The 27,995-nt window shown below is 47.1% G+C and overlaps 9 protein-coding genes across 9 annotated transcripts; 7 read left to right on the forward strand and 2 right to left on the reverse strand.

The window, feature by feature from the left end:
* Nucleotides 1-1,231: 1,231 nt before the first annotated feature.
* On the reverse strand, nucleotides 1,232-3,664 carry F4807DRAFT_439631 (histone acetylation protein-domain-containing protein). The gene has a single exon (XM_047999223.1). The coding sequence runs from the start codon at nucleotides 3,541-3,543 to the stop codon at nucleotides 1,678-1,680; it is 1,866 nt and encodes a 621-aa protein (XP_047850825.1). The 5' UTR covers nucleotides 3,544-3,664; the 3' UTR covers nucleotides 1,232-1,677.
* A 190-nt stretch (nucleotides 3,665-3,854) lies between these two features.
* F4807DRAFT_439632 (ribonuclease-III-like-domain-containing protein) lies at nucleotides 3,855-4,982 on the forward strand. The gene is made up of 3 exons (XM_047999224.1): nucleotides 3,855-4,312; nucleotides 4,388-4,620; nucleotides 4,676-4,982. Exons 1-3 carry the CDS (start codon nucleotides 3,925-3,927, stop codon nucleotides 4,817-4,819), a joined length of 765 nt encoding a protein of 254 aa, XP_047850826.1. The 5' UTR covers nucleotides 3,855-3,924; the 3' UTR covers nucleotides 4,820-4,982.
* A 5,534-nt stretch (nucleotides 4,983-10,516) lies between these two features.
* F4807DRAFT_235715 (glycoside hydrolase family 18 protein) lies at nucleotides 10,517-12,027 on the forward strand. The gene has a single exon (XM_047994213.1). The coding sequence runs from the start codon at nucleotides 10,867-10,869 to the stop codon at nucleotides 11,884-11,886; it is 1,020 nt and encodes a 339-aa protein (XP_047850827.1). The 5' UTR covers nucleotides 10,517-10,866; the 3' UTR covers nucleotides 11,887-12,027.
* Nucleotides 12,028-12,454: 427 nt separating this feature from the next.
* On the forward strand, nucleotides 12,455-13,041 carry F4807DRAFT_470294 (uncharacterized protein; the record flags this gene model as incomplete). Its single annotated transcript, XM_048002798.1, has 2 exons — nucleotides 12,455-12,738; nucleotides 12,805-13,041. Exons 1-2 carry the CDS (start codon nucleotides 12,568-12,570, stop codon nucleotides 13,039-13,041), a joined length of 408 nt encoding a protein of 135 aa, XP_047850828.1. The 5' UTR covers nucleotides 12,455-12,567.
* Nucleotides 13,042-13,533: 492 nt separating this feature from the next.
* F4807DRAFT_463799 (uncharacterized protein) lies at nucleotides 13,534-17,965 on the forward strand (the record flags this gene model as incomplete). Its single annotated transcript, XM_048002029.1, has 6 exons — nucleotides 13,534-13,824; nucleotides 13,983-14,202; nucleotides 15,532-16,199; nucleotides 16,259-16,617; nucleotides 16,675-16,917; nucleotides 16,981-17,965. 6 exons carry the CDS (start codon nucleotides 13,534-13,536, stop codon nucleotides 17,963-17,965), a joined length of 2,766 nt encoding a protein of 921 aa, XP_047850829.1.
* Nucleotides 17,966-18,364: 399 nt separating this feature from the next.
* On the reverse strand, nucleotides 18,365-20,291 carry F4807DRAFT_235767 (uncharacterized protein). Its single transcript, XM_047994216.1, has 2 exons — nucleotides 19,557-20,291; nucleotides 18,365-19,479 (listed from the first exon to the last, which is right to left on the reverse strand). The coding sequence occupies exons 1-2, from the start codon at nucleotides 19,567-19,569 to the stop codon at nucleotides 18,812-18,814; spliced, it is 681 nt and encodes a 226-aa protein (XP_047850830.1). The 5' UTR covers nucleotides 19,570-20,291; the 3' UTR covers nucleotides 18,365-18,811.
* A 1-nt stretch (nucleotide 20,292) lies between these two features.
* On the forward strand, nucleotides 20,293-24,954 carry F4807DRAFT_235784 (uncharacterized protein). The gene is made up of 8 exons (XM_047994217.1): nucleotides 20,293-20,661; nucleotides 20,730-20,805; nucleotides 20,874-21,165; nucleotides 21,216-21,581; nucleotides 21,635-21,806; nucleotides 21,855-22,714; nucleotides 22,767-23,130; nucleotides 23,183-24,954. The coding sequence occupies exons 1-8, from the start codon at nucleotides 20,649-20,651 to the stop codon at nucleotides 24,802-24,804; spliced, it is 3,765 nt and encodes a 1,254-aa protein (XP_047850831.1). The 5' UTR covers nucleotides 20,293-20,648; the 3' UTR covers nucleotides 24,805-24,954.
* Nucleotide 24,955: 1 nt separating this feature from the next.
* Nucleotides 24,956-27,081, forward strand: F4807DRAFT_235742 (2-methylcitrate dehydratase PrpD). Its single transcript, XM_047994214.1, has 2 exons — nucleotides 24,956-25,104; nucleotides 25,191-27,081. The coding sequence occupies exon 2, from the start codon at nucleotides 25,425-25,427 to the stop codon at nucleotides 26,841-26,843; it is 1,419 nt and encodes a 472-aa protein (XP_047850832.1). The 5' UTR covers nucleotides 24,956-25,104; nucleotides 25,191-25,424; the 3' UTR covers nucleotides 26,844-27,081.
* Nucleotides 27,082-27,145: 64 nt separating this feature from the next.
* F4807DRAFT_463803 (uncharacterized protein) lies at nucleotides 27,146-27,592 on the forward strand (the record flags this gene model as incomplete). Its single annotated transcript, XM_048002030.1, has 1 exon — nucleotides 27,146-27,592. The coding sequence occupies one exon, from the start codon at nucleotides 27,146-27,148 to the stop codon at nucleotides 27,590-27,592; it is 447 nt and encodes a 148-aa protein (XP_047850833.1).
* Nucleotides 27,593-27,995: the final 403 nt, after the last annotated feature.

Here is a 27,995-nt window from a genome sequence, read left to right on the forward strand (position 1 = left end):
CAGGAGAAGACGATGAAGTATCGTCGCTGGATGCCTCCGGCGATATGAGGCGGCGGCATGTGGGGGATATGCTTGACGGAGTCTGGTGAGAATAACTCGGGGCTTATGATACAACCGCTATACGCCGAGACGAAAATGTGATAGACAAGGAGACAAGGTATCAAGAGCTGAAAGGGTTGTCGAATTCAGGGGTAGGTTATCCCGAGTTTGCCACAATGCTATACCACTAGGGCTGCCATCTTGGATAGAGCATGAATAGGTTGACAGCTACTGTCTTATATGAAATTGGATGAAAGACATTAGACTAACAGACCACTGAGGAATAAGGATCTCTTGGTGATATATATTAGCATCGTAAGGCGACGTTTGATCTATCTGTCTTATAGGTAGGTATGCATTATAATAAGGCCGGAGTCAATCTCGGACGTTGGGCATGTGATCTGGTTATCTTGTTGTAAGAAGACACCATATGATGATACCAGATCATGCAGTGCAACCGATCTTTGAGATATTCTTAGCGATGAACACGTCAGACTATCAGCTTGGGGTCTTTAACGGTATGTTCACTCTGCAAATGATCTTCTGCAGAATGTTTGTCTTGAGGCTTCCTTCATGGTCTTTGTTCATAGGATGGTATAAGGGATATGTCTTTTCTGGCGCATCGTTCATGCTAGCAATCTAACACCATGTTAAGTCTCGTCATAGTGAGAGTTGACTGATCACAGGGGTTGGGAGAAGGCAATTTATGATATCTGATTGACATCAGGTAGTTTAAGTTACTTAGACATTAAAGGACATAAACATCTATCATATTAAGAAGTGTGTGATCAAGAGAAAACATACTTTGTGGTTACTTATATAATGTCGTTATATCTCAAGCAAGTATCACATTAATTCGTAGAGCTTCTAGAGATAGTTCGGACTTGCCATTCAAGGACCCGAGAGTTGGGGATTTCCTACACCTTAAAAGGGAAGTCAAAATGGCTCGTCAACCAATCAGAAACGAGCTTGGATAGGGGTTAGTTTCGGGGCTTGCCGATCCATCGGGAGGGACGTAGCCAATGGCGGATTAAGAATCATGTATGCATAGTATACCAGGTTTCCGGCATGCAAAGTCATGTATCGTACTTGTCATCCTATCAAAATTTCCCAAAGGATACTCAGATAAGTATGTGTTTTTCCAATACTTAGGTAGAACATCATTGATATCCATTATGGAAGTTATGCGGAATGGTGGCTTCGATGAAGTATGGCTCTTTTAAAAACCCCTAGTCGGAGAAAGGGGTTGGCTTGCGCGTCTACTTGAAGGTTGAGGTTGAGATAAATTCAAACTATGCAGCAAAATTTGACTTCCGTTTCTCTCGAATAATAAGTGCTAATGACGACTCGTTAAGAGTTGAAATTTGGTAAGATTTCCTTACCGTCGCGGCGAAATTTCGCTTGATTAAGAATACAAAAATTTTACAAAAGTTTCAATACCGGGTGCCTCCCGATGATTTAAATTGATATGGAATTTCATAAGGGAAAAAAAGCCCCAGTAAGTTTTCAGTACCAGAGCACACTAAGCTCATAAGTCCCATATTCCCAACCATTGCTCAACGCTTACTAACGCCAGGCTTTAAGCCCTTCCGGCCAACCCAAATCCATAAAGCATAGAATAATCCTAATTAGTACACCTCAAGCTGCCCTTGACTTCCTCCGAATCAAGCCAGCTCCGAGGACGTTGACCTGAGGTTGTGACTCCACCGCAGGCTGATTTTGGTCTGTATCTGCGGCTGGTGTCTCAGCTACATTTTCGTCAAGTTTCGCCTTCTTACGAACGAGGCCTCCACCAAGCGTGTTGACCGACGATGTAGCTACGGATGCGCCATCCGATCCACGTTTCCGTTTTATCATGCCGGAAAGGTTGTTAACTTCACTAGTACTGGATGATGTTGCGGGGGTCGCAGATACTCTCTCGCCAACAATACCCAAAGTCCAAGGCTTGCCCATATTCACTTCCTTTGCCCATCGCGCCGTACTTGCGATTGCCTGCTCCAGAGTTCCAAATTCGAGGTGAAGTAGTAATTCGATAGCTCGCTTGTATTCGTTGTCGCTGAGCACAACTTGACCCCTTCCATCTTCTGGCCAGAAGTAATGAGCGGTCTCCGTAAGCTTCGGGAAATCTTTCGCATGCGTCTTGACGCGGGGCTCGCGAGGGATAATGGGACCCGTCAACCGCTTTTTTGCCTTGCGCTTCCACCGAGCTTTTGTCCTTTTCCGTCTGGGTTGCTCTGATGGAGAAACGGGTGAGTTTATACCGGTGGCATCCTGTTGACCATGTTGTGGAGTAGTAGGGGGCGCGGCGCTGTCCGTAGATGCGAGGAAGGAGGTGTTCGTGATGGGGATACCAGTATCGGAGCTGGCCTTCGGCGAGTCTGGTCTCTTTAGAGACTGGGGTTCGAAGACGATCCACATGAACCCAGTCATCCTTCCGCTGGAACACTCTTGCCGGAATGCCATCATCTCCCAGAATTGATCGAGTGTTTTCGGTGTTCTCCAGCCACTGATGAGTTTAGCCTTGTCTGGCGTCGACTCTTCCAGCTCCTGTACGAAACGTGCTTTTGGATCATCGGGGTATGTCGGTATCAGAGATCTAGGATAAATGTTGCGACCGAATGTGTTCGGATTGTTCGTATATGGGGATATCTTCTCGAGGGGGTGTCCCAGCGTCCAATTGGTTGCTGCCGTGCTCGTTCGCGGGAGAAAAGCGCGAGACTCGTAGTTATCCAGTCCGGGTATAGTCAAATATCCATGTATGCCATCCCACAGCTTCCTAGCATCCGAATGTTCATCGCCTTCAAGTAGTGAGTTGAAGACTCGGCACCACCACTTTACCAGTCCTCGATCATCAAGTACATGCTTGCCATCGTTTTTAATGCTACCAGGAAAGAGGTACTGCGACTGGGATCTGGCGAAGAGGTTGACAACCAATTGCTTTGTCGGGCGTCTTCGCTTGGCAACCAGAAAGGCAAGGAAGCACGATGTGATTTCTCGGATGGGAGAAGGGGTCCCTTTGGGAAGGTTTAAAAAGTTCAAGTATCCAGTCGAATCTGCCTTGGCCACAAAAATTGTGGTAGAGAATGATGTCGAGTAGATGTAGATCTCTAGTCCTAAGACTAAAACTTGTTTATCCGAAGGCTCATCATCTTTTCCAGCGCCAATTGAAATAGCTAAGAAGTGTTTTTCGCAATATGTTTTCAGTGGGTTTCTTGCGCGTCTGTTCTTCGACTTTATTCCAGTATCAACAAATGTCTTCGAATCAGATGTTGGTTTATGTGCGGGAGGATGACATAGTGGCTCAGTAGCAACGGGGGGCGTTGAGAGATGATATGCTGTGAATTTGCGATCCTTAGGCAAGACCTTAGTGAGTTCGGCGACTAGTGGTTGAGGATCAACGACGCAATCGCCGTCGCGAGTTTGCGACGGATTCGACATTATCGATCCTATTGTACAATAAAAGAATTGTGGGAAGGAGTAGGGATTGAAGGCCTCAATTGGCATTCAAGAGTTGAAATCTCATGGTTACGGGATCGACGGAAAGAGCAGATAGAAAGTTATGCAGTAAGTGAGATGAAGACGCGTTTGGACGTGTAAATTGAAATCGAGAAATCGAGAAATCGGCAAGAATCGAATCTAAAGATCTAGCGTTGGATTTGGAGCAGGGATCCAGAGAGTAAAATGTACAGGGGTGTAAGGCAGTACATAGGTACCTGATAGCTCCAGTAATTGATAACTCCGATAATGGGTCTGATTGGCCGGATGACATTAGTGCGAGGACCCACCGAAAAAGTTCCCTCTACTTTTTTGAATTTCGTCAATGCGAAATGCGATTTCCATCTTGAATGTCTTAAAACGATGCGACAAGACCCAACGTTATAGTCAATGGCCCTCACAAACTCTCGAACCGCCGCGAGGCTTGCTCGCCAAGCAGTACGGACCACCAGAGGTCAACCTGTAGCTCCCTCATACCGTCCCGCCAGCTCCTCCTTCTCCACCTCCGCGACTCGTCCTTCGCAACTGGAAGATCGCCCACGATGGTCTTATACACCGGAGAAGATGAAGGCCCCCTTCTCGCCCCATATCACAAAAGACCCTTCTCGATCTGTATGGAAGGTTAACGACAACCCTCAAAAGCTGGACGAGGTGTTGAATAACATCCTGGGTCGCGATGGAGAGCGTATGTTGCCAGACGAGCTTAAGTGGTTGGCCGTGACACACAAGAGCTTTGATCAGGGAAGGAGAGGGTTCAACGATCGTCTAGCATTCCTCGGTATGCCAATCTTCTGTCCTCGGGCACTATCTACTGTCATAAGTTGACCGTCAACGTATTAACACTTCGTAATAGGCCGCCAAATATGTGTCTTTGAATGCACACAGTCTATCATTACTTCTCCCCCCAGTGGTCAAGAACACGAGGATCTCTTCGCCGATAGACGGAAACCGTTCGAGGATGAAACTCTCCGTGGCGTCGACAATCTCACCGACAGACAGCCTAGCGACATGCTAAGTCCCCAGAAACTGGCCCAGTTCGCATTAGACACGGGGTTAACGACGGTCGTGAGATGGAAACCACGAATGGTGAGGCCTTCCGTTCCCTAATCTTATCCACTCAACACTAACTAGCTTTTTCTAGCCGGAAAACATCAAGGGATCAGGATTTGACCCTATCATGTCCGGTGCCGTCTACGCTCTTATTGGCGCGATTGCCTTGCAACAGGGTGGCAAGATAGCAAGCCGAGTCGTGAGGGAGCGAATATTGAAGAGGCTCCGAACATGACGAAGTTTATAGTGTAAAATCAATGTACAAATACCCTGTGCAGTGTACAAGATATGAAATTTACGTGAACGCATGAAACCGCCTTTGCCCAGAGCGAACCTCCGACGCCTATAATATCACCAGCTCAATAGAGATTGATTTAGGAACGTCTACAAAAGCTCACATAACCTTTGGTTCTGTGTCTTTACCTATTGAACCTTTTGAACCTTTACTAAAAACATCGAAGTTGGTGTCAAGTGTAATTGTTAGAAATCAAGTTAAACACCATATCATCGATGTATCCGCAAACATAAGCCCGCGGACGACGCCGGACTTGAGAGGGTTGGTAGATGATCAAGCCTTCTACTCTTTGCACCTATTCGGCGATCACGACAGTGAGGATAGCTAGGACATCATATTATTATAATTCAACAAACCCTATCAAACAACATCCCCAGCTAAAAATTTATCTATCCATGCCCATGCCACGCTGTCTAACCATACTCCAACTTAAAATCAAATCTATTATTAACCCACCCAAACAACTATCCTACCTGCCTAGGCAGAGACACAACGTACCCCAACCCCTATCCCCATCCCTAAGCCCCCCCACCACCCCCCTCCTCCTTAACCAACCCCTCAGCCCGCCTAGCATGCATCCGCTCATCAATCAAGCTCCCCGTACTCTCATCATCATCATCCTCGCTCCCCTCGCTCGGCCCTTCCTCCGCCATATCCGCCTCGTTATCCGAGGTCGGCGCCTCTGGCGGGCGTCGTCGCTTCTCGAAGTCCTGCATGTGCGCGTCGGCTATAATGCCGCGGATCGACCTGGCGCGCAGGACCTCCGGCCTCCTGCGCCAGCGCATCGTGGATCCTTCCGCTTGGGCCTGGGCTTGGGCTTGGGCTTGAGCCTGGGTTTGCGCTTCCGAGTACGCGCGCGTGCGGGATTGCTCGCGGCCGAGGGCCGAAGCGCCGGCCGTGCTAACGTCGACGGCGCTTGCGGTGGCGCCTTCGGCCGGGAGGGCGGGCTGCGTGGTGGTAGCGCAGCGCTGGTCCTCTTCGCCGCTACTAACGCGGTCGACGAGCGGTTCGTGGGGGTGTAGGTGGTACGGTAGGGGCACGTCGCGGCTGGCCTTGTACTGGGCTACGTTGCCGCAGTGTTCGTTCTCGACACGGAACAGGGCCCACATCCCGCGGCGGCAGACCTCCGCTAGGGCGACGAAGAAGGATACTAAAGTGCTGTGCTGCTTGTCGTGCGCGAATATGGCGTAGAAGATCCACCCGAAACGGAGGATCGGGTCGATAATCATGATGGCGTAGTACATCCACCGGCGCTTGAGCCCGAGGATGTCGCGCAGGAATCGGTGTCGTGTGTCGGGCTGGAAAAAAGAGAAATCCATGAACAGGTCCCAGATCGCTAGAGTTCCATGTCAGAAATTCAATTATGAGAAAGGGCCGAGGTGATGATGATAACTTACATGTGTAGAGGCCGTTCATGGTAGAGAAGGTGGCGAAGAGTCCGAGGTTCGTATCTGTAGCTCTCATACGGTACATCGATAGTGTGACAGAGGACATGATGGTCATACCATACTTCCCGCCGTTGACAAGATGAGGGAATACATTCCTAGTATCGCGGTATCGGCGAATACATTGCAGCGCTCGCCATACAGGCGGAAGCGCCGAAAAGAATCCCAACAAACGAGAATTGTTCGAGTTGCACTGAACTGGATTGTTCCACTGATGCGCATAGAGGCAGAAGAAGAGTTCGACATTCTGTTCGCAGGGTTAATTCAGAGATAGAGGTTGATATTCTAGGGGTGAGTTGTACTTACCGAGGTGGCATATGTAAGAGAGCAATACATATCGCCGAGAAAAAAGTCCCGGAATTCGACGGGATATAATCCTGCGAAAAATAATCGATACTAAAAGAAGTTAGATTTTACTCGTAGCTAGTTAATAATAATACTTACGTGGGAGTACATAAGCCACTGACGACTCCTGTGCCATAGAATCGGCGCTGGCAGTAAGAGGATAATTAACGTGATGGCTATTAGAATCACAGGATAATACAAGTATAACTCGTCCGACCCGTATCTGGTAAAATTCACCCAGAAGAATATGCCAAAGAGCAATAGGAAGAAGCTTGGAAAGCTCGAGAGTTGTCTCCAGTCCAAGTTATTTCTCGTGTCGAACTCGAATATGAAGGGGTAGTTGATCTTATTGCGTGTCCACATATAGCAATCAAGGCAGAATGCGAACATAAGCACCAACATCAGAAAATAGCCACCGTATAATTGCATCAGATAGCTAGCCTGCTGTTGCACTTCCGGATCCGGATCTAATAAGAGTTGAGATCCATACACGAGACCCTGAAGGGTGAACACGGCCCCGGTACCGATGAAGAGCCCGTTGCGAAACGCGATGGAAGATTCGTCCCTCGGTCTTCGGTTCAGACGATGGAGTTTCCCCGAAGCAATTTTATGGTTTCCCTTTTCGAAGTATCGCGCATAAAGGTCCTCGACAGAATGAATGTATTCGTCTATAATGTTGCTGTTTACGAACCATGACTTGTTGACCTTCTCGTTCATGTATCGGTAAGCTGGCCGAGCATTGACTGCCTTGTCGTATTTCTTGTTTAACTTTCGGAATGCGGTCCGGTTGAGTTGCGCATATGACTGGAGAAGTTCCAGTCCCCTGTAGAATTCTTGCAATGCCAATTTCAGTTTCCGCTTCGCTGTCCTGTAGGATACTTCGTGGCTTGTTGGTCGCTTGATGTAGTCCCTTCTTGCTTCGGCTCCCATTGCACTAATTACGGGGGTAAAGTGTAGCTTAGAGAAAGCCTTCGAATTGGCTCCGGGTTTAAATATCTTGGATTTGATCGGCTCGACCCAACCATTAGCGCCGGATGAGACCCCCTTGGTATCATGAATGCTACTGTCTTCGCCTCTGTCTTCACGTTGTCTTATCTCGGCCAGCTCTCGGTTACGCCGATTTCGCATCTCGTGCAATTGCTCCCGTAGAGCTGCTAGACGTTGGCCAGCCTGTTCTTCTTTCTGCCGGTAGAACGTCTCCACTTTGTCCAACTCGCTGTCTAGAAAATCGAAGAAGTCCTTTTCACGATCCCTAACCGTGTCGATGGCTTGCAAACCATACCCGAACTTCGTACTTTCACTTCTAGTTAGCTGTTGGCTTATGTGATGACCTGCCGAGAACATTCGCCGGAGTCTGCCAGGTGACGGAGTCTGTTCTTCAAAGGTAGGCCTGTGGCGGACAGGGGTAGCTGGTGGAGGGAGGATTCCTGATGGAATCGCGCCCATAGACGTACTGCGCTGTGCAGATTGCCGACTAATAGACTTTCGAAGCGCATCGGGAGCCCGAGATGGAGGCAGGTCATTTGATATTGCAGGCTCGCCTAATGCAGGGCCAGGCAATTCAAAGACATTCCAACTCTCGGCGATTGAAGGCGGCGTAGGCACGAAACTACCATATTGGCCCTCGTTGCCCGGCGATCGTGTCAGTGATTGACGCTCCGCCCTAGCGGGAATGGGAGTTGGCTGAGATTTTGGCGTGTGATGGGCACCCCTATTCCCATGGCCCATGGGTGCGGGGCTTATTCGCAGAGACTCAATCTCATCTGCGGTAGGTACTTCGGGGCCGCCATTTTGCTGACGGGAAGCTTGGTCTGAACGAGAAGCTGCCTCGCGCGGCGGAAGTTCACTCCTTTTCCCTATGCCTCGCGGTGTCCCGTTTGCTTTATTGATTGACCTCGAGACAGCCTTGATATACTTCTTGCCAGCTTTGTAATTTAGATATTTGACACGCCATTCTAGATGCCAGATTAGCCTTCATGCTTATCCACACTCTCACCGCCAAGAGAAAACCGCCTTTATCTCGAAGGTGTGCTGAGAGTTTTATAGGCGTTACGATATGTCTCGGTACTCACCTGGGACAAGATCTTGCTCGAGTTCTTTGGCAAACTTCATGACGTCAAGAGGATGGATGAAGGATTTAACCTTTGGTACCCTAGATCTATATTGCTATGCATAGGAAGTGGATTGAATTAGAGAAGGCAGAAACCGAGCACTTAGGGAGGTATCAATAACGAATGTAGACAGGGCATGTCATAGATTAAACGCTGTAACTTTGCGCACCAATAGACGAGTAGGTAATTCGAGATTGATGGACAGACGAAGAATTGAGTTCAACTAGTTAGGTACACTTGGGTTGGTAAAAAAAATCTCATCTTACCTTTTTGGTACTACAGCTGATTACAAGGCGCAGCTACCAGACTTTTTCTCTTATAGTGGGTCATCCCCCATGCAAGTAAACAGCGTTCCAGACCCATCTCTTCCAAGGTTATCACGCATTATGGATTACAGCTATAATCTATCGACTAACATGTGCCGATTACCCATCGGCACTAATTACCAGTCCGATAAGTACATATAATGTCTACATCAATGCTGCATTGCATGCCTTTTCTCAAGAACCGTTCATCCAATACTGCACTTATTTTACAATCACACGCTTTCGCTTACGGCTAGTATCATGCACACCACCCGCCAATGACGTTGTTATTTGCTCAGATCTGAGGCCGAAGCTCTCTTCCGACTTCGGCTATTTCCGTGACATACCCGGGCTCAGCTGAAGGAGAGTATTGATATTGTGTCTACAGAATACTAGCATCTATATATGAGTAGGATGAGATGAAGACCTTCCGTCCCTAGAGAGTTCAGGGTACATCACATCTATGTAAGGCCTTTTTGTCGCAATATTTATTCTGCTACGTAACTAAGTACTTCACTACTTGACTCCATTCGTCAAATTGACCTTTGCTATTGGTGATCACGCTATATCAAGCCTCGCTTATATGAGACATTTGAGGTACCTAGCATATGCCTGTAGCCTGGCGTCGTGTTCCCTACCCCTTTTAGTCTTTGTACGACCTAGAGGTTGGTTAACTTAGTAAGCTATTTGTCCAGCCAGTCAGCAAGTATAGACCGGTTGCACGAAGGTCAAACTCCAATCGGGGTAAATTCATTACATCTTCACATCAGTTATGTAAGTGTCCAGGCCTCCCGAAACATTACAAGTGTGTGAACGATATGATGCATCATATCTATGCTTGCAATGACAAAAACGATGTATGGGAGGTGGCCAAATATAATTACATAATACAAAGTCTATGTAAGGGAGCGAACTATGATGGCTACCATTGCCTACGGTATGAACGACATCAAGGGAAATGAAGCATGATTGGCTCATAGCAAAGGATCTAGAACCGTGAAGAGGCTGATTGGAAAGTACGACTATCGTATCTTGTGTAACATCTCAAAACTAAAAAGCCTAAGATGCAGTGCAAGCCATGGCATGTCCAACATAAGGTCATTGTCATTGATAAGAAGACACTTATCTTATTCACCACTTACAGACGAGGACTGTGATCTGACATCTGTGGTCAAAACACATTTATAATGAAGACAATCATATGTGTTCATACTATTTGAACTTCTGCTATTTTCCCCAAGTTTCGATTTCTTAGTGTGCATCATGACTGGCTGAATTTGGGTGAAGCCTGATGCAACAACTCTCAATTATTGAAGGACTAACGTTAACGAGGACGAGAACAACAAGAAAATCCTACAGCACAGAGACATAGGTACCTACCTAGGTAATTAACAACTACACTATACAAACCACCGATTGATTGAGAAACAAGCTAAATATCAATCAAGTGAATTTAAACCAAATTATTTTATATGGATATGTTTGGATGAATATGAAGTCCCCTATGGGGTGTGAATTGGGGGTTTATTAGGGAGGCACAGCGACAGTCAGCAGCTAACCACAATCCTTCGACCGTCGCTCCAATTTTCTCCGTCGCAAGGCTCTCACTCACCACATCCACTCACCACCTCATTGACGAGGTCAATGAGGATGAGCACACCGAACTCGATGTTTCAATATTTATAGACAGCTAATACAATTACATTTCATTCCTGGAATATTCGGGTTTACATTTCCATCCTCTCACCATTCATTCCCTCCAAGCCTCGGCCAATCTCACCATGGCATCTCAATCCTCCCCAGCGCGGCCAACCCCCCGCATCATCATGTACTACCAAACCACCCACGACCCAGACGGCAACCTAATCTCCACGCTTCCGCTGATCACACAGCCCGGCATCGCGCTGACCCACCTAATCGTCGCCGCGATCCACATCAACGAGGACCCGGACGGGCTCACCCTCAACGACCACGCGCCCTCGGACCCGCGGTACACGACGATGTGGGCGGAGCTGCGCATCGCGCAGGCGAGCGACGTCAAGGTCCTCGGCATGCTCGGCGGCGCCGCGCAGGGCTCCTTCGCGCGCCTCGACCAGCAGGACCAGGCTTCTTTCGAGACTTACTACGCGCCCCTGCACGCCCTGATCCGGGAGCGCGGCCTCGACGGCCTCGACCTCGATATCGAGGAGGAGATGTCGCTCGCCGGCGCCGTGCGCCTGATCGACCGGCTGCGCGCGGACTTCGGCCCAAACTTCCTGATCACGCTGGCGCCTGTCGCCGCGGCACTGCTGGACCCGCGCCGCAATCTTAGCGGCTTTGATTATGAGGCCCTCGAGGTCATGCGCGGCCCCCAGATCGCCTGGTACAATGCGCAGTTCTACTGCGGATGGGGCGACGCTGCGAGTCCTGCCATGTACCAGATGTGCGTCGCGCGCGGCTGGCCCGCCGAGAAGGTCGTCATCGGCCTCGTTACGACGCCTGAGAACGGGCCTGGATGGGTGCCGTTCGATGCCCTGGCTGCTACGCTGGCGCTCCTGCGGAGTCAGTTTCCGGGGTTCGGCGGCGTGATGGGTTGGGAATATTTTAATGGCTTACCGGGTGGTCAGGCGCGGCCTTGGGAGTGGGCGCAGAGTATGACGAGGCTTTTGGGTGCTGGGCAGGTTGGGGGTGCGCAAGAGACATCCGGTGCCAAGAGTACGAAGGCCGTAGAGATAGATCCTGATGCTGAGACTGGCCCCAGTCCCGAGGTTCCGCAGAGTTTCGAGTACTACTCCGATGGTTTGGACGAGGGTGATGATTAAGTTGGGAATAGGTCGACAAACAGACCGTATTCACACTTCTTGGGACGTAGGAGCATTTCTCGCTAACACACGTTGGACTATGATAGTTGTGTGCCCATCTAATTGAAATCATTCCTACTCCCTAGTCACAACTTGGAAATGTGAGTTGCGTCGTGATATTGAAAATATCAATGAGTCTCCATGGGATAGAAACCCGATGGTTAAGCTTAAATTCGACCTGAATCACGTAGCCAGTCATAGTTGAACATGAGATGGCCCAGGGCGTACTGTGGCCTGTGATGGGGTTAAAAGGGGCTCACAAGCTACCTGTAAAAAATACTCTAGCAGCGGCTCTGATTGATGAGTTACACAAAACACCACGACTTGAAGCTACTCACATCGATGCGTGACACGTTTACCTATGTGGTCCTGACGGAGATCTAAGCAAACATCTCGTCGATGAATGGTGCAAATTCTACTTTAATCTTCATTACGGATTTGGAGATCTGGAAATGCCTACCCTTGACCAATGCATCAACCTCATACCTTTACCGAGCTGCCGGCCTCCTGGTACGTACTGCGCAAAGAAGAACGGATATAGCTTCCTTACTTTGAGAACTTTCTCTTGGTTGGTGATATCGTCCGTTATCAAATTATATTTTATCAGAAAATAGAGTATCAAAGGGTAAAGTACCTACTGCTATGGGAGAAGAGTCCGAGGAGACTGATGGGACCCGTTCCCCGGAGAAAAATGAAGACGCCAAAGAGACTCAAGTCGCTCGGATTTCTAGGAAGTTAGCGGAGAGTCAACAACTCATTGACCGAGTCAAAGATAAATTTACAGGCATAGACACCGCTAAGTTCACCAAAGGGGTAAGGGGCTGATTTCAAACTAATTTTATTGTCTTTTCTTGCCTTTTCTTGCTAAATGCTGATAAGGATACCAAGTCGATTACCAACGACAGTCGGGGCAGACGACCCAGTACTATATCACAAAGATTATCTGCGAGCGGCAACAGCAGTCGAAGATCGAGTCTCTCGGCAAAGGGAAAGGAGTTGTTGAAGAAGCATGTGAATATTCCCAGAGTCAAACAAGATATCAGGCCGAAACAGAAAGACCCCCTTCACCAATGGATGGTTGAGAACACCGGCGGCGTTCTGAGGGAAAAGTGTTAATCCGTGGAGAAGGACTCTTTCGAAGAACTCGGTGACTAATATTTCCGGAATTTGGCTTGCGGGATGTCGTTGGGGTTTCTTGTTGAGCGCCACAGGGAGTGATGGCGTAGCGAAGCTAAATGGTCTTTGGCGTGCTGGTTACTCTTTTTTATTATTTAATTGAATAATAATAATAATCATGCTGAGAAATAGCCATTTCTAATTAGTAGATGTGTATAATTTCAACATATCATTGAATAATTTGGCGGGGTGTGGTTGTAAAATGAGGCTGGCTTTTCTAGGGTCTCACAATTGGAGATCGATAGCGGATCTTCAGGAGACTCGATTTATCAGGATTAGCCCTGTAACCAGTGGCCTGTGCATCTCCTTTCTCAAGACGCGTCCATTCATTACGCGTTTGCCTCTATATTAAATAGATCTTCTCCCTAAAATTCCTTAGTCGAAGTGCTAGCTGGCCCCCCATCCATTAGACTTAATCAGACTTAGTCGACCATGGCTGGAGGATCTGAATCCCCGATAGAAATCACGGACGATAGCGGCGACCAATTCGACATTGAGTCTAATGATTCAGATGAAGTAGATGCTGATCTAAAGCGCGACCTGCTGACATGCCTGAATGGTATCAAAACTACTGGGAATGTCGCTGCTTATAAACATTATGAATCATTCGTCAACCCCGGGTTGATGGTTGTCGATACGTTGATCCCATTGCCCTTACTTCCACGGGATGCCGAAACGATTAAGAATGCATCTAGACAAGCCCCTTTTGGCAAAGGTGATGAGGTACGTGCATTTGATTTTGATCTGTATTCTATTACTATTATACTTGAGAAAAACTCTTGCATACTCTTGTCTTGGTAGCCATAAGAATACGATATTGGCATTCACTCCAATATGCTCTAGTCTTAGAAAGCAAGATTACTGACATCGGATACCTTCAGACCGTAGTGGATACATCTGTGCGCAATACCTGGGAGCTTGATCATACTCAGTTCAAATTCACAAATCCTCGTTGGAACAAATACCTCCAATCGTTGTTGACCGAAGTTGGACGGAGCCTAGCTATAACAAAGATGAGAGCAGAACCCTACAAGTTGTTGCTATATGAGGAGGGGGCTTTTTTCAAGCGCCACAAAGACTCCGAAAAAGTCCCTGGGATGAGTAAGTAGCATAAGAATCCCCCCTTTACCCTATCTTAGGAGCGATGACTTCTATCTTGAATGAGCCAACTTTGGAGCCTTTGAGATTTTTTTCCCCGAATAAGAAATTATATACCGTACCGGGAAAGGGGGGGTAGCTGCAACAGTTATAATAAAGGTTCGAACGTTGTTAAATTATAAATAATTTAAATTTTAATAATTATTATTACTTTTAAAAATACTTTCTTATAAAAATTAAATAAAAAGGTATAAAATTATAATAATAACGTTTATAAAAATTTAAAATTATTAAAATAATTAAAATTATTTTTATTTTTATAATTATTATAATTTTTTTAAACGTTTTTTATTAATTTTATTATTATTAAAATTATTTTATATTTATTATAATTATTTTATAATTATTATAATATTATATAAAAACTTTATAATTATTATAATTATTTTAATAAATTTTAATATAATAATTATAAATTTTAAAATTATTATTACCGTTATTATTATAATAAAACTTTTAAAATATTAAAATATTTAAATATTTATTTTTTATTATTTATCGTTTATTATAAATTTTAAATAAATAAAAGTTTTTATTTTTATTTATAAATAAATAAATAAAATATTATATTTATAATATAAAATATTTTATTTTATTATAATATATATAAAATTATTATATTATATATATTAAATATATTTAATTTTATTATATTAATTTTAATTAATTAACGTTATTTAAATTAATATTTTATTTAAATTATTAAAATATTTAATAAATTTATTAATTTTATCGCATTAAATTAAATTAATTTAAAATAAAATAATTTAATAATAATAATTTAATTATATTAAATAAATAATATTTATATTAATACGTTAAAATAAAATTAATTAATAAATTATTATATATAAATTAAAATAATCGCATTAAATTAAATTAAATTAAATTAATATTTTTAAATTTATATATTTTATTCGAATAATAATTAATTAATTTATTATTTAAATAATAAAAACTTTTAAATTTAAATTTTAAACTTAATAAATAAATATTTATTTAAAATATATTTTTAAATAATTTTATAATTTAATAATTATAACCATAACTTAATAATTACAAATACATTTTAACGCTTAAAATTCTTTAAAAGCTTAAAATTAATTTTACACTTACTTAATAAATAATTATTACACTCTTATAACCGTTAAATACAAAGAAACCGTAGATTTAATTTCAAGCTTTCAAAAAATTCCAGGCGTTGAGACATATTTGCAACCATTGCAGCAAACCCCGCTTGCCCGTTAGGTAGGTACTGACTCCCCTTCATAGTGGCAACGATGGTTATTTGTCTTCCGTCGAAGCATGAGGGTGGTAGCGTCCATCTATCTCATGGTGGCAAGGACTACATTTTCGAGACCGATAAAACATCTGATTTCGATTTAACAACCCTCTCATGGTTCTCAGATGTTACGCATGAGGTCAAACCGCTGAAGTCCGGATATCGCCTAGTACTAACCTATAACATCATCCACGTGGATGGCCCTCGTATGTCCGCCAACCTTGTTGGAGGGCAGTCGGCTCAGCTCCGCTCGATACTTGTCAAATGGCCGTCGATATCAGGTACTACGCTTGACATGCTGATATACAAGTTGGAACACAAATACACAGAATCGAGTTTGTCGCTAAGTACCCTTAAAGGCCGAGATCAACGCGTGTGTCAGAGTCTGCATGAGATTGGCTTGTTAACTGGACACACGATCTTGCTTGCCAAATTGAACCGAACGGAAAGTGAGGAAGTGTATTACACCGTGGATGACGAAGAAGAGACGGGGCTCGAGTACATCAAGACCTGTGAAGGTCACACTATTTGCGATTTCATGCCTGTTGAGGAGAGTGATATACTAGGAAAAATATGGGTTCGAACACCGGACAGTGAAGATGAGGGTGATTTTACTGGAAATGAAAGTATGCCAGCGATTCTTCGCTACCACGATACGGTAAGTCTCCTTATAGCCAGGTTTTCTCGAGTGCTCTCCATTGACACAATTACTCCCAGGTGGTTGTTATAGTACCCACACAGAAGCTACATCGTGTCATTGCTATGCCCAAACCCCGTGGTTTAATGAGTTTAGCTAGTGAGACTCTAGGCGACCGACCGGACGAGCATTCTTTCCAGTCCTCTTGTCTGATAGAGTGCCTAGAGCGCTATATTAAACGAGGCGTCTTCGCCGCCACATACTTGCCTGAGCTGATAGCCATGGGGATAAAATACAAAAGCAGGACATTGTATCGAGAGACTGTTTACTCGTCGTTCAACGGTTCCGATGCGCAACAGAATGTGCTGAATAAAATAGTACAACTCATGAAAGAGAACCTTTCTACAGACAACCGTGAACAACCAGACTGGGATTTTTGGTATGGCTACCTACCTGTACTTGTGGCATTGATGGTCTTGCTCTAACCAGCCTCTAGGTTCGATGATATGGTCAAGGGAGCGTGTAAGCGATCATTGACAGCCTTCCAGGGTACCATGAATTTGATTAAATCGACGATTCAAAAAGAGGGATTGAATGATCTGATACCATCTTTCCAAGATTGGGAGCTGCCAATTCCAGATAAGATGGTTGAATCCAAGACCGAATTGGACATGAATGACCATGATTTCTTGATCTGCCAACTGTTCACACGATCGAAAGATTCTGAATGGTTGACTTGGTGCGTGTGGCCAATACTCACTAGAAATATTCCGACGAAGGCTAATTGTTCATACAATACCAGGTTCGTGTCGATACTATCACAGCGTGGCTCCAGGAAACTCATATGCTCCGTACTGCATGCCATCTATAACAAGCGTGATGCTAATCTTCTCGCGAACCCTAAGGGCATTTTCCAGTCTATCCTGGATGAAAGTGCAAAGAAATTGGCTTTGCAAATCCAAGATTTTCCCGTGTCTGGTTATGTAACCGGAATGCTTGAGCCGCGAGGATTTCTTAGCGAACCAGCTGCAACTATTAGAGACGTCATTGAAGTCATCGACCAATGTTTCGACCTAGGATTAATTGAGCAGGCGACTGACATCCTTGATACAAGTTGTACCAACATATATCAATACTGTCCGAAACCAAGGACCAAGTCAATTCCGGGTCCTATGATAATCCGAGACTTCTTGTTGTCCCTAGTGGCAGTGCTACAGAAACATCAAGTCACACCTCCTGAATCGTCCAAGAATATGTTTATAATCCTCCTGCGTAACATCCTCGTTTTCAACCCGCCGAAGTGGCCAAAACCTCCTCGCGGCCACGCACACAAGCCTAGACCGAAATGCTATAAGAGTACTGAGTTACATCCTTGCAAAGACTGCGAGGACCTCAATGCGTTCCTCAAGAGCCCAGATATGGATGTGTGCGAGTTTCGCATGGCTCAGTACAGGCAACGACATTTACAGGAGCAACTACCGCCGGAATTATTCAGCTGCCACAGTGAACAGAAGCCGGCGAAATTGATTGTAAGGAAGCTGGGGAAGGAGCATAAACAGGAAATGAAGGAGTACAAGACCAACCTTACGGCCTTCGAGGACCATGTTCGAGCACTAAGATGCGAGTATGTGGAGTCGTTACTAGGGGAAGAGCTTTACGGCGAACTCGTCCTTTTGAAGGATATACCAGACTCGGATGGTGCCAAACTGGTCAAACGCGGAGAGAAAAGGAAACCTGAAGAGGAGGTAGAAGGCTCGATTGCGTCGAGGCCCAAGCTTATAGAGTGATGTAGGCGATTTTTCAGGATCAGAATGAAGAAGGAAATTAAGAGATGGATCATCTGTATAATCGAGGTTATCATGTATGTTTAGGTCTGTACACTTATTGTATAAGCAACGGAAGAAGAAGGGATGGATGGAGATACCGGGTGCATCGTGATATCAAAATAAATAAAAACAAAAAATAAAATAAAAACCCTCTTCAAGGCCCAGCCCAGGATCTGTTGACCGGCTCCTGGCTACTGCGCCCCCGCTATTGGGTATTTCTTTGCCACCCTTTTTCAAGGCCCAGACGGGTGTGCAATGTCTGGGAATCGAACCCTAGGCCACCCATTGCAGGTGTGGCCGTTAAGGCAGGTTCGATGTGGTGTCTGTGACACGGACCAGTCGGCCACTCTGTGTGTTCAGGCCCTGGTGTGAATGTCGCCGGTGAAATTTTGGGACTGTATTGTGCTATTTAACTCTCACTTTGGAGGGGGTGGACTGCTGCCTGGTGGATTGACCACCTGATAGCACTGTGTACGATACTAGTTGTGGTGTGGACGAGTTTTGAGGTGTCTGAGTAATCAGGGGGGATTCCGTACCGCAGAACATTTCCATAGGAAACCATTCATATCAATATCATGGCGACTTCAACATATACGAATATCATATCGCTCGCGCCATATGTAGAAATTTGCAAACCAGAATGGACGGAAGTAGCCTCGATTTAACCCCTTCATGACACCGGCAGTCTTCACCCTCCCAAACGCCCCAACCATATGCTTAATCCTTACGCCAACAAACACGTAAAAACACGATGCAACAACCTAATTTCATTCCGAACGCCCATTCCCCTATACCCTTCCTCTCGCATCACCTCAACCCACCAAAAGCACGATCCAGCTCCTCCCCCTGATCAACCGCCATCTCACTAATCACCGCACTCCCACTCCCACTCCCATTCCCCCCTCCTCCTCCCCTCTCCCCACCCCCAGCACCCTGAATACTCATCTCCGCAACCAACCCCGCAACCTCCGCCTCACCATTCCCCTCTCCCTCTCCCTCCCCACCCATCTCACCCATCTCGCCCATCTCACCCAGCCCAGACCCAGGCCTACGCTCGGGCTGCAAAAGCCTCGCCTCGCTATCCAGCCACCCAGGCGCAACGCGCCTCTTCTCCGCGAGCTCGCGCGCGCGCGCGCGGTCCTCGAGGTCGCGCAGCCGCCGCTCGGCCTCGGCCTCCTTGGCGGCGACGTGGGCGCGCAGGGCCTCGCACGAGGCGACGATGTCGTGGGGGTGCGCGGCGTGGCCCGATGGCGCGATCACGTATTTGGGCCTTTGCTGTTGTTGCTGCTGTTGCTGCTGTTGTTGTTGTTGTTGTTGTTGAGGAGGGGGAGGAGGAGGGGCGCCGGTGACGCCCGACGCGGGAGCTGGTAGCGTCGATGGCATCGTCTTGTATGTGTAGGGCAGTGTGGCGGCCGTCGGGAGCGAGACGAAGGGGGAGACGGTTAGGGGTACTTGGGCTAGGAGGGGGTGGGTGCCTGGGGGGGGTTCGCGCGTGTGTTAGCGATGGGGTATACGATGTTTAGGTGCGTGATGGGGGTTGGGGGATGCTTACGGTCGTCGCGCATTGTGGCGGTTGCTTGTCGGTAACTTCTATGGATGGTACAGTCATGTAAGCTACTTGCAATATCCGATGTAGTAGGTATTTTATTCAGGCATTTGACGTCCCGGTGAGGAAACCGCTTGATTTGTTTAGGTGTAGTGGAAGGGATATTACATAAGGTTTGATGGTGGTAAAAACAGGTCCTCGCGCACGGGCCATAGGCGCCGGGACGAGAATGATTACCTAATGTGCTTACCTAAGCAATCTACTTAATTGACTCCTTATTCTGCAGTTCAGGGAAAGAGAAAGGGAATTATTGTAAGAAAACGTTGTGTTCGCTAAGTTCCAAAGTTCCGTTTGAAAGGATGGGAGTTTCTCGAATCATTGTTATATATTTGGCACAAGGCAACATGTGTAGATAACACTTCTTACAGCTGCCATACTATTGACTCGTCAACATACTAGGACTAGTAGTCCACCATACCGGGTGAGCCATGTTCGATCTTCGAATCGATAGTTGAAGACATCCATACTTATCTGTTCAAGAAATCCGAATTAAAACTTGTTAAGGAAATGATTAGCAAGAATGAAGCTGCGTTCCTTGCATAGCATTCAGAGGCGATGTTCTTTGGTACCTATGGGATAACGAACTCGCATTACGTAATATTTTGAGACCACAGTGCAATACAAAAGTGTTAAAATATAGGTGCGTTTAAGAAAATGGCAATGAATTTATCAGAGGCCTCCACGTAGTTGCACTGTGGCGTTCGGCTATGAAAAAAAGGCCTCCGAGTGGTATAGGTATTCTTACCCCTCCTCAGCCGTACTATGCAGACGAGAGACTTACCATCTACAAACGTTGAATCTTGCCGTGTCTATTTCCAGAGGAATCAACTCTTAGCTTGCTCTTATCCCCTATTTTCCTGGATATCACGATATCTCACGCGTGTCCACTTAGTCCCTTCATTTTGTCCGTAGTTCATCAGTTTACCGGCATAAAGCATATTCCACATCGCCGCGACACCAGGCTCTGGCCGATATTCCACTCATCTATAGTTACAAGTAGGTTCCCGAGCGACATTGTGGTCCTTGGGACCTCCCACAATGGAATCGAACGGTATGTCTAACTCTCACGTTTACCTAGCGGAGTTGGAATGCACTAATACTTATTTCCATACGTTCCAGAAACAGGTTATGAACCACGCCTTGGACTTAGGAGGGTCGCTCCCGTCAAAGGCGGGATCGATAACACTACACTTGAGTACGTTCGTTCCCTGGTGCCGAATATATATCCCACTCCGTTCCAGCTAATAAGAATTGACATGTTAGCATCATCGCAATCCACGGTCTCGATACCGAGTCGCCACAAACATGGACTTATAAGAAAAATGGGAGCCAGGCTGTAAACTGGCTAGAGGATAGCGACATGCTCCAGGCAGCAGTCCCGAACGCCAGGATTTATACATACAATTGGAACGCGAAAGTGTTCGATGATGCTCCCGTCCAAAGACTATTGGGCCATGCCGACACCCTCCTTGGTCTCGTGGCAGGGGAACAAGGCTCCAATAGCCGGCCCATCATCTTCGTTGCCTCTTGCTTTGGTGGCCTAATTCTAGCTGAGGTAGGTCCTAGGTAAATTGGAGAAATCGGCACGTAAGCTAAGTCTTTTAGGCCATGAACCGAGCGGGCCAAAAGGACAGCCCCTACCAGCACATCCTCATGAATACGGCTGGAATGGTGTTCCTGGCTACGCCATTCCGCGGCAGCGACGCCGCAAAACCTGCTAACTGGTGTGTGGTTGTAGGCGGCATAATGGGGAAGCGGACATCGGAGCAGTTGGCCGAAGATCTTAACAAGAAAGATAAGGAACTTCGCAAGCTGACGCAACTATTTGCGGAACTCATACATCATGATACCATCAAACTGCCAGTGCACTGCTTCTATGAAACGTACAAGACAAAGATCTTACGGAAATGGTTCCCGTCGAAACTAGTAGCCATACTACCTCCCATTCTAAGCAATAGGACAGAGCTACTAGTATGCAACCGCCTTAAGGATATATAGGTATTGCAAAAGCTAATTCTAAGCAGCTAGTTACCGAAGACTCTGCGTGTCTAGATGGTGTTCAGCGATATCCTCTTAATGGAGACCATTCGATGATGAATAAGTTCGATGGACCAGAAAGCGCGAATTACCAACAGGTAAGGAATGTTATAAAGGAGATTGCACACAACGCCTTTAAAACTACAGAGCACCAGAGATGTAAGTCAAATATATGGAACATAGCTGCTACATGTTAACAGAGTCTAGCTACCCAAGGCCGGTACATCTATCAGGAAACTCTAGAGGATATGCGACAAGACGAACTGCATATAAGACTCCAAGTCGATCGAATTGTATCTCATCTCGAATCTCAACGTCGTATCGAGGATATCCAAGCAGTTGTCGGGAACATCAGTGGTGGTCTTTGGAAATATGCTCGCACACGCTCAGAGATCCCGAACGCCGATGACCACGTCAGATCCCCATTAGTTCCTACAAACTCAACATTTGAGGTCGACATCCCGAATCGAATCGCGAGACTCTCGTATCCCACCAGATCTCCAGTTCTTCGTGCAACGGACGATTCTTCGGAATTAGCTAGAGACTTTGACGGCTTGAGATGCAAGTGCAAGATAGGCAGGTCTCTGAGAATATGGAACCGTGGCCTTCTAGGATTCAAAGTCGAAACACAAGGAACTCGGCGTTGCCCAGTCCATGGACAGAGAAGTTCGACAAGTTATACAATAGAAGCCAAACTAAGCCCGTGGATAAACAAGACAATGGAGCTCGCATTATTGCTCAATAGTGGAAAGGGTTTTGCTGTTTGTCCATCTTTCAAATTTCGCGGAATTGTGAAACGATCCGAGAGTGCCATATTCCAACTATTTGATCAATTTGTCGACAAATGCCTCATCACAGAGTTTCAGAAGGACTATGACAGCAAGGTCAAGGAGGAAAATTACATATATATCATAGATTTGATCAAACATACAAGCGTTGAGGCAATCTGGGACGAAAAAGGGTCTACAAGAGCAATGCCGAAGTTAGTACGGGGGATAAAAGAGGCGATTGAATCTGGAAAAGCGAGCGGCGATGATTCGGACGAGAATGGCAATACTTTACTTACTGTAAGCATTCCAAGGACCCGAGAACTTCATAAGCTCCTAACTGCTTTGAAAGGAGATATCCTATGTGGCGACCCTAATGCAAAAGCACTTTCGCTCTGTCGCTCCTCAGATGCATAACCTTCTTCAGTTAGCGCAGGCTTCCAAAATAGATCCAATGGTGGCAGTGAGCCAGGCGACGAGGAAATATACCATCCTCCATATGACAGACAAACCAGTGACGGCAATGTCGTATCTATACTCTGCGGCAGTACATCCAGCAGTGCACAGGGAAAGCTCGTATACCAACGGGTATATGAGTGCCTTCCAGGCTTTAAAATCATACGAGGGTGCGTTTGAGTCGCTGGTAGAATACGCACCAGGCTCTTATCGATGTAGAAAATTAGAAATTTTGCAGGCAGATCCAGAGCTGGCAGAAGGTATGGACTCTAAGTAAACTAAGTGGCGAATACACTCGCTAATTAAGTACAGGGTTAAACTATCCAAACCTCCATCTGGCGATCATCCGCAGGTCATTATCCGCATTGAAAAGCTACTTCAATCGTGACTGGTCAGAGTTGTTGGACTGGAGATACTTGGACCCAGTCGAACTTGCACTCGGCTGGACGGAAGGGCTTCAGTTTCTTGTAGACCAAGGATGTCATATCGGATGGGCGTTTGAAACTGCCTGCGAAATGCATGATGTTGAATCCGCCTCCATTCTCCTGTCTTCAAGCAGCGACATATTCTCTGTTCAATATTCGCGGCGTATCACGTCAACAACAGTTAACACTTTCGACCTCCTGGAATTAGCTATGCTGAGTGACGATATATTTTGCCTTGTCGCCAAAGAATTGTGGCAACGACGAGATGAGTTAAGGCGTTTTTCAATCGCTCATTCGAACTTCAAACAACAACTGATGGACAACTTCTTCGGGTCATTAGAATTGGACGAAAGCACTCATGATCGATTAACCGAGATACCTGATTTGCCAGACCGGCTTAAATGTTGGGACATTGGTTCCCCACACTGTCCCAAAACCCTAAATCATTACATCTTCAATCTCAAATTTCACAAGATACTTCACGACGTTGGCTTCGTGGACATGCAAGCACTCTGTAGGCATGGTATGACCCCGCTTGCTGAGTACTGTCTTATCTTTGAAAGGGGTTATTATCCAGCAAAAGAATGGTTTGATTTGGCTGCGTGGTTTGCAAGAAAGGGTGCTGATCCCGACTTTTCCCATGAGAGCCAAGGAAAGCTTCGGTGGCCTCATCTGCAGTTTTACGTGGCTTGGGCCACTGATTATACTCGCGATGAAGATAATGAAATATACGGAATCAAAAAGTCTACTCTGACAACAGATACTTGTCGATGCTCTTGTTCTTCAAAGGGTTGCATCCCCCCCTTCCTGTTATGGAGTTGCTCTCTCGCTGAACGGGGTATGTATCATCGACATTGTGAGTTGCGGATACCGTTCCGTGAAAGGAAATTAAAATATTGGATGAAGCTATGCGGCTTGAAAAGGCGTGACCAGGAGAAGTCCTATAAAGAACTCTGTCGTCGCGAATTGTTTGACTGCCTTGGTATGCGACATACATGTTGCTGTGCGGCTTTGGAGGTTCAAACTGCCCAAGAGGAGGATAAGCTGTTGTGGGAAGATGCCTCAGCAAAGAATGAACTCCTGTGGCTTGTAAGGGTATATGCGATCACCAGGAAACTGTTACCAGATGCCACTATCGCGCAGTTTTGGGAATTATGGTGGAAGGTAGCCGACGATGTTTTATTACCCTTCTTACCAGAGGAAGCATGCCGTGGTCCGTGGTGGATGTGGTATGAAGACTGGTTTGATTGCTCAGAAGAAGATTTAAAAGAAATTAAAGAGCAAGTAGAAAAAAGAAGGCTCGACGACTGGCTGGCTTTGCGCGAGGAAGCTGGCTACGAAGGCTGGGAAGACAATCAAGTATTCAAATTTCACTTCACAAGATTCTGGCTTCTGGCTAAAGCTCATCGTCAGAGACTTGCCTGTTGGAAGCGTCATCGGCTGATGATCAAACCCAGATTTATTTTGACGAAAAGGGGGGGAATGGCCGATGTATACATGAGTTGCTAGGCGACGCGGTCCCATATAACAAAAAACCCGCCAAACCGCTGGTTCGATTTATCTACAGAATGAACACTTAGATGAATATTAGAACTTCGAACAATCAATCAACTATTCAGCTTCATAGCAATTCTTGTTACAGAGATGAAGATGATTTTGAAGTATCTGATATAAGGCTGATATAAGAAGGCCAGAACTTGCATCAGGTGTATCTGACTACCCTTATTCATACGATTACTAAGCCAAGCCAATCCCAGGGTATCTTGAAAGAAGCAGGGGGCATGGGAAGTTCAACTTGAGTTGACGAAGGTATGGCCGTCTCGAATATTCCGGTTTGCTTAAACCGTTACATTCTAAGTTTTCTTCATCGATTAACCCCTCTCCAACTCATTCAGGATTCCCCGTCAAGTCCATGCTATTGCCGAGGTTTAGAACGAATATTGGAGACTGTTACTTCCAACCCTCATCTGATGTCATCTCCGCATCCCACTGGCGCCAGCTATCCCGATGACCATATATAATGGCCCTCTTAAATTACGGGGTGACTTGGGTGCGCAGATCCCCGGGACCACAACTGCGGCTTGGCCATAGCAAACCTGAATACTTACTTACTTACCTGCTCAACAATCATGGCGACCTTCGCACTAGCATCCTGGGCCACGAACCTCACCTACGCCAACCTGACGGCGCCAGTAATTGACGCGGCAGTGAAGAGCATCTACAACTGGGCGGGCTGCGCCATCGGCGGGTTCACGCAAGACGCGCCGCACATCGCGCTCAACACGACCGTGGCCGCGGGCTTCGGCGGACCCGCAACGTCCAGCATCCTCGGAATGAACGGGACCGCCGGCGACGAGGGGAACGGCCTCGCGTTCGCCGACGCGCAGGTCGCCGCCTTCATTAACGGCATCGCGTCGCACGTCGACGACTACGACGACACGCACCTGGCGACGGTGATCCACCCCTCAGGCGTCGTCGCGAGCGCGCTTCTCGCCGTCGCCGAGGCGCGGTCCCGGACGAGCCGCGAGGAGGGCGGCGGCGGTGGTGGTGGTCCGGTATCCGGGCCCGAGTTCCTGACCGCGTTCGTCGCCGGCGTCGAGGCCGAGCTGCATCTCGGCCGCTCCGTGTTCCCCGAACACTACGACGTCGGCTGGCACATCACCAGCACGACGGGGTCTATCGGCGCCGCCGTCGCCGTGGGCAAGCTGCTGGGCCTGGACACGGCGCGCGCGCAGCACGCCATCGGCATCGCGTCCACGCAGGTCGTCGGCATGCAGGCCTTCTTCGGGTCCATGACGAAGTCCTTCCACGTCGGCCGGGCGACGCAGTCGGGGCTGCTCGCGGCGCTGCTCGCGCGCGAGGGGTACACCAGCTCGCTGACGGCGCTCGAGGACCGGTACGGATGGCTGCACGTCGTGTCGACGCGGGAGAACGCGTCGGCGGAGTTCGCGCTGCTGGGCGGCACGTGGGAGATCGAGGCGAACACGTTCAAGCCTTATCCCTGCGGCATCGTCATGCACCCCGCTATCGACGGCGCGATACAGATCAATAACGAGACGCTGGCTCAGGGCAAGGCGATCTCGCTGGATTCGGTCAAGGCAATTGATCTGCGCGTCAACCCCGAGGTTTTGGTCTTGACGGGCCAGACGGATCCGCAGACGGGGCTCGCGGGAAAGTTTAGCATATACCACGCCGCGGCTGTCGGGCTCTTGTACGGACAGGCGACGCCGGCGCAGTTTACGGACGCGGTGGTGCTTAATTCTACGGTGGTCGGGTTGCGGAAGCTGGTCAATGTGACGACTGATGCGGGCGTAGCTGAGGATGCGGCGTATGTTAATGTGACGTTTAGCGACGGGAGCACGACTAGCAAATACGTCGAGCATGCGATTGGCAGCTTGGCGAACCCGCTGACTGTAGATGAGTTGAAGACAAAGTTTATGGACCAGGTGACGAAGCAGATTGGCAAAGCGAGAGCGGAGAAGGCGTATGCTGCCTTCACGAATATTGGTAACATGACGGATGTTGGGAAGGTGAGGACGCTGTTCTAGGATTGGCTGACTGAAGAGGAGAATTGTAGGTATTGGTCGTGGTCTTTGTTCGCTGTACCTTGAAGAGTTTTGGAATAATGGATGGACCTTGTTCCAACAATAGAAAGCCTTTCACCAGAAAACAATGCATAAAGCGATATTCAAAAGCATTGTTTTAAAATATCACAGACGTATATAACCTCAAGGGACCCCTTACGCACCATATAGGCCATTGACTAAGTTCGGAAATCGAAACTCCTCAGCACACCACAAGTAGACCTCGACTATCATACCTAAGGATTAGTGATTCACCACCAACCACAATGTTAAGAACTGATGAGCTGCTCCTCAAGGCGCGCCAGCGCGTCTCAAAAACAACATACAAGCTCGTAAACAAGGAGACAGGCTGCTACGGCGTTGCAGAGCGCTCCACACCCGGTAGCCGGCCGAATATAACAATCCACCACAACGTGCGATGTGAGTGTGTCGACATACATCTAAAACACATAGCAAAACACGCTCACGTCACGTTTAGAAGAAAAGGTATCAAGAAAGGGCGGCGAGATGACCTGACCATGGCTATAAAGCTGCGTCTCCCGGATGTAGGTTTTAGGGTGAAGATACCGATATCGAGGAAGCGAATTAACCCTGTAGATGTGGATGAGACGCCCCGAAGGGTTGTCGAGGAGACGCCGCGAGGGCAATTGCTTGTTGAGATGTGGGATACACCCGAGGCTTGGTGTAATAGGACGATATGGAAGGATTGGTGAGGTTAATGATATTTCAGGTAAGTGAGTATTTATAGTAACGAAATATGAACGAGCATGAACATGTAATACTAGTGGAACCATGCTTATAGATACCAATCCAATGTGTAATATGTGACTCTTCCCTTTCACAGTGCTGGATGAGTGACACTTGCCCTCGTATCCCAACTGACCCCCCAGGGGCTGTCTCCCGAGGAACTCTTCAAAGGTACCTAGCCGACTTTCCGCCGCCCAGTTAACCAAGCTCTCCCCGTCGGGACCAAAATACCCAAACGCCTTCTGATACTCCCACCACTCGACGAAGATATCCGCAAGCGTACTTGGCACGCCCCGGTCTCCCAGACTTTTCTTGAATTCATCGACGTGGATCTGCGTGAAGCTCGGGAGCATGCTAAAAAATATGTAT

This window comes from Annulohypoxylon truncatum (genome assembly GCF_022578515.1).
Source record: "Annulohypoxylon truncatum strain CBS 140777 unplaced genomic scaffold F4807scaffold_35, whole genome shotgun sequence".
Lineage (NCBI taxonomy): Eukaryota > Fungi > Ascomycota > Sordariomycetes > Xylariales > Hypoxylaceae > Annulohypoxylon > Annulohypoxylon truncatum.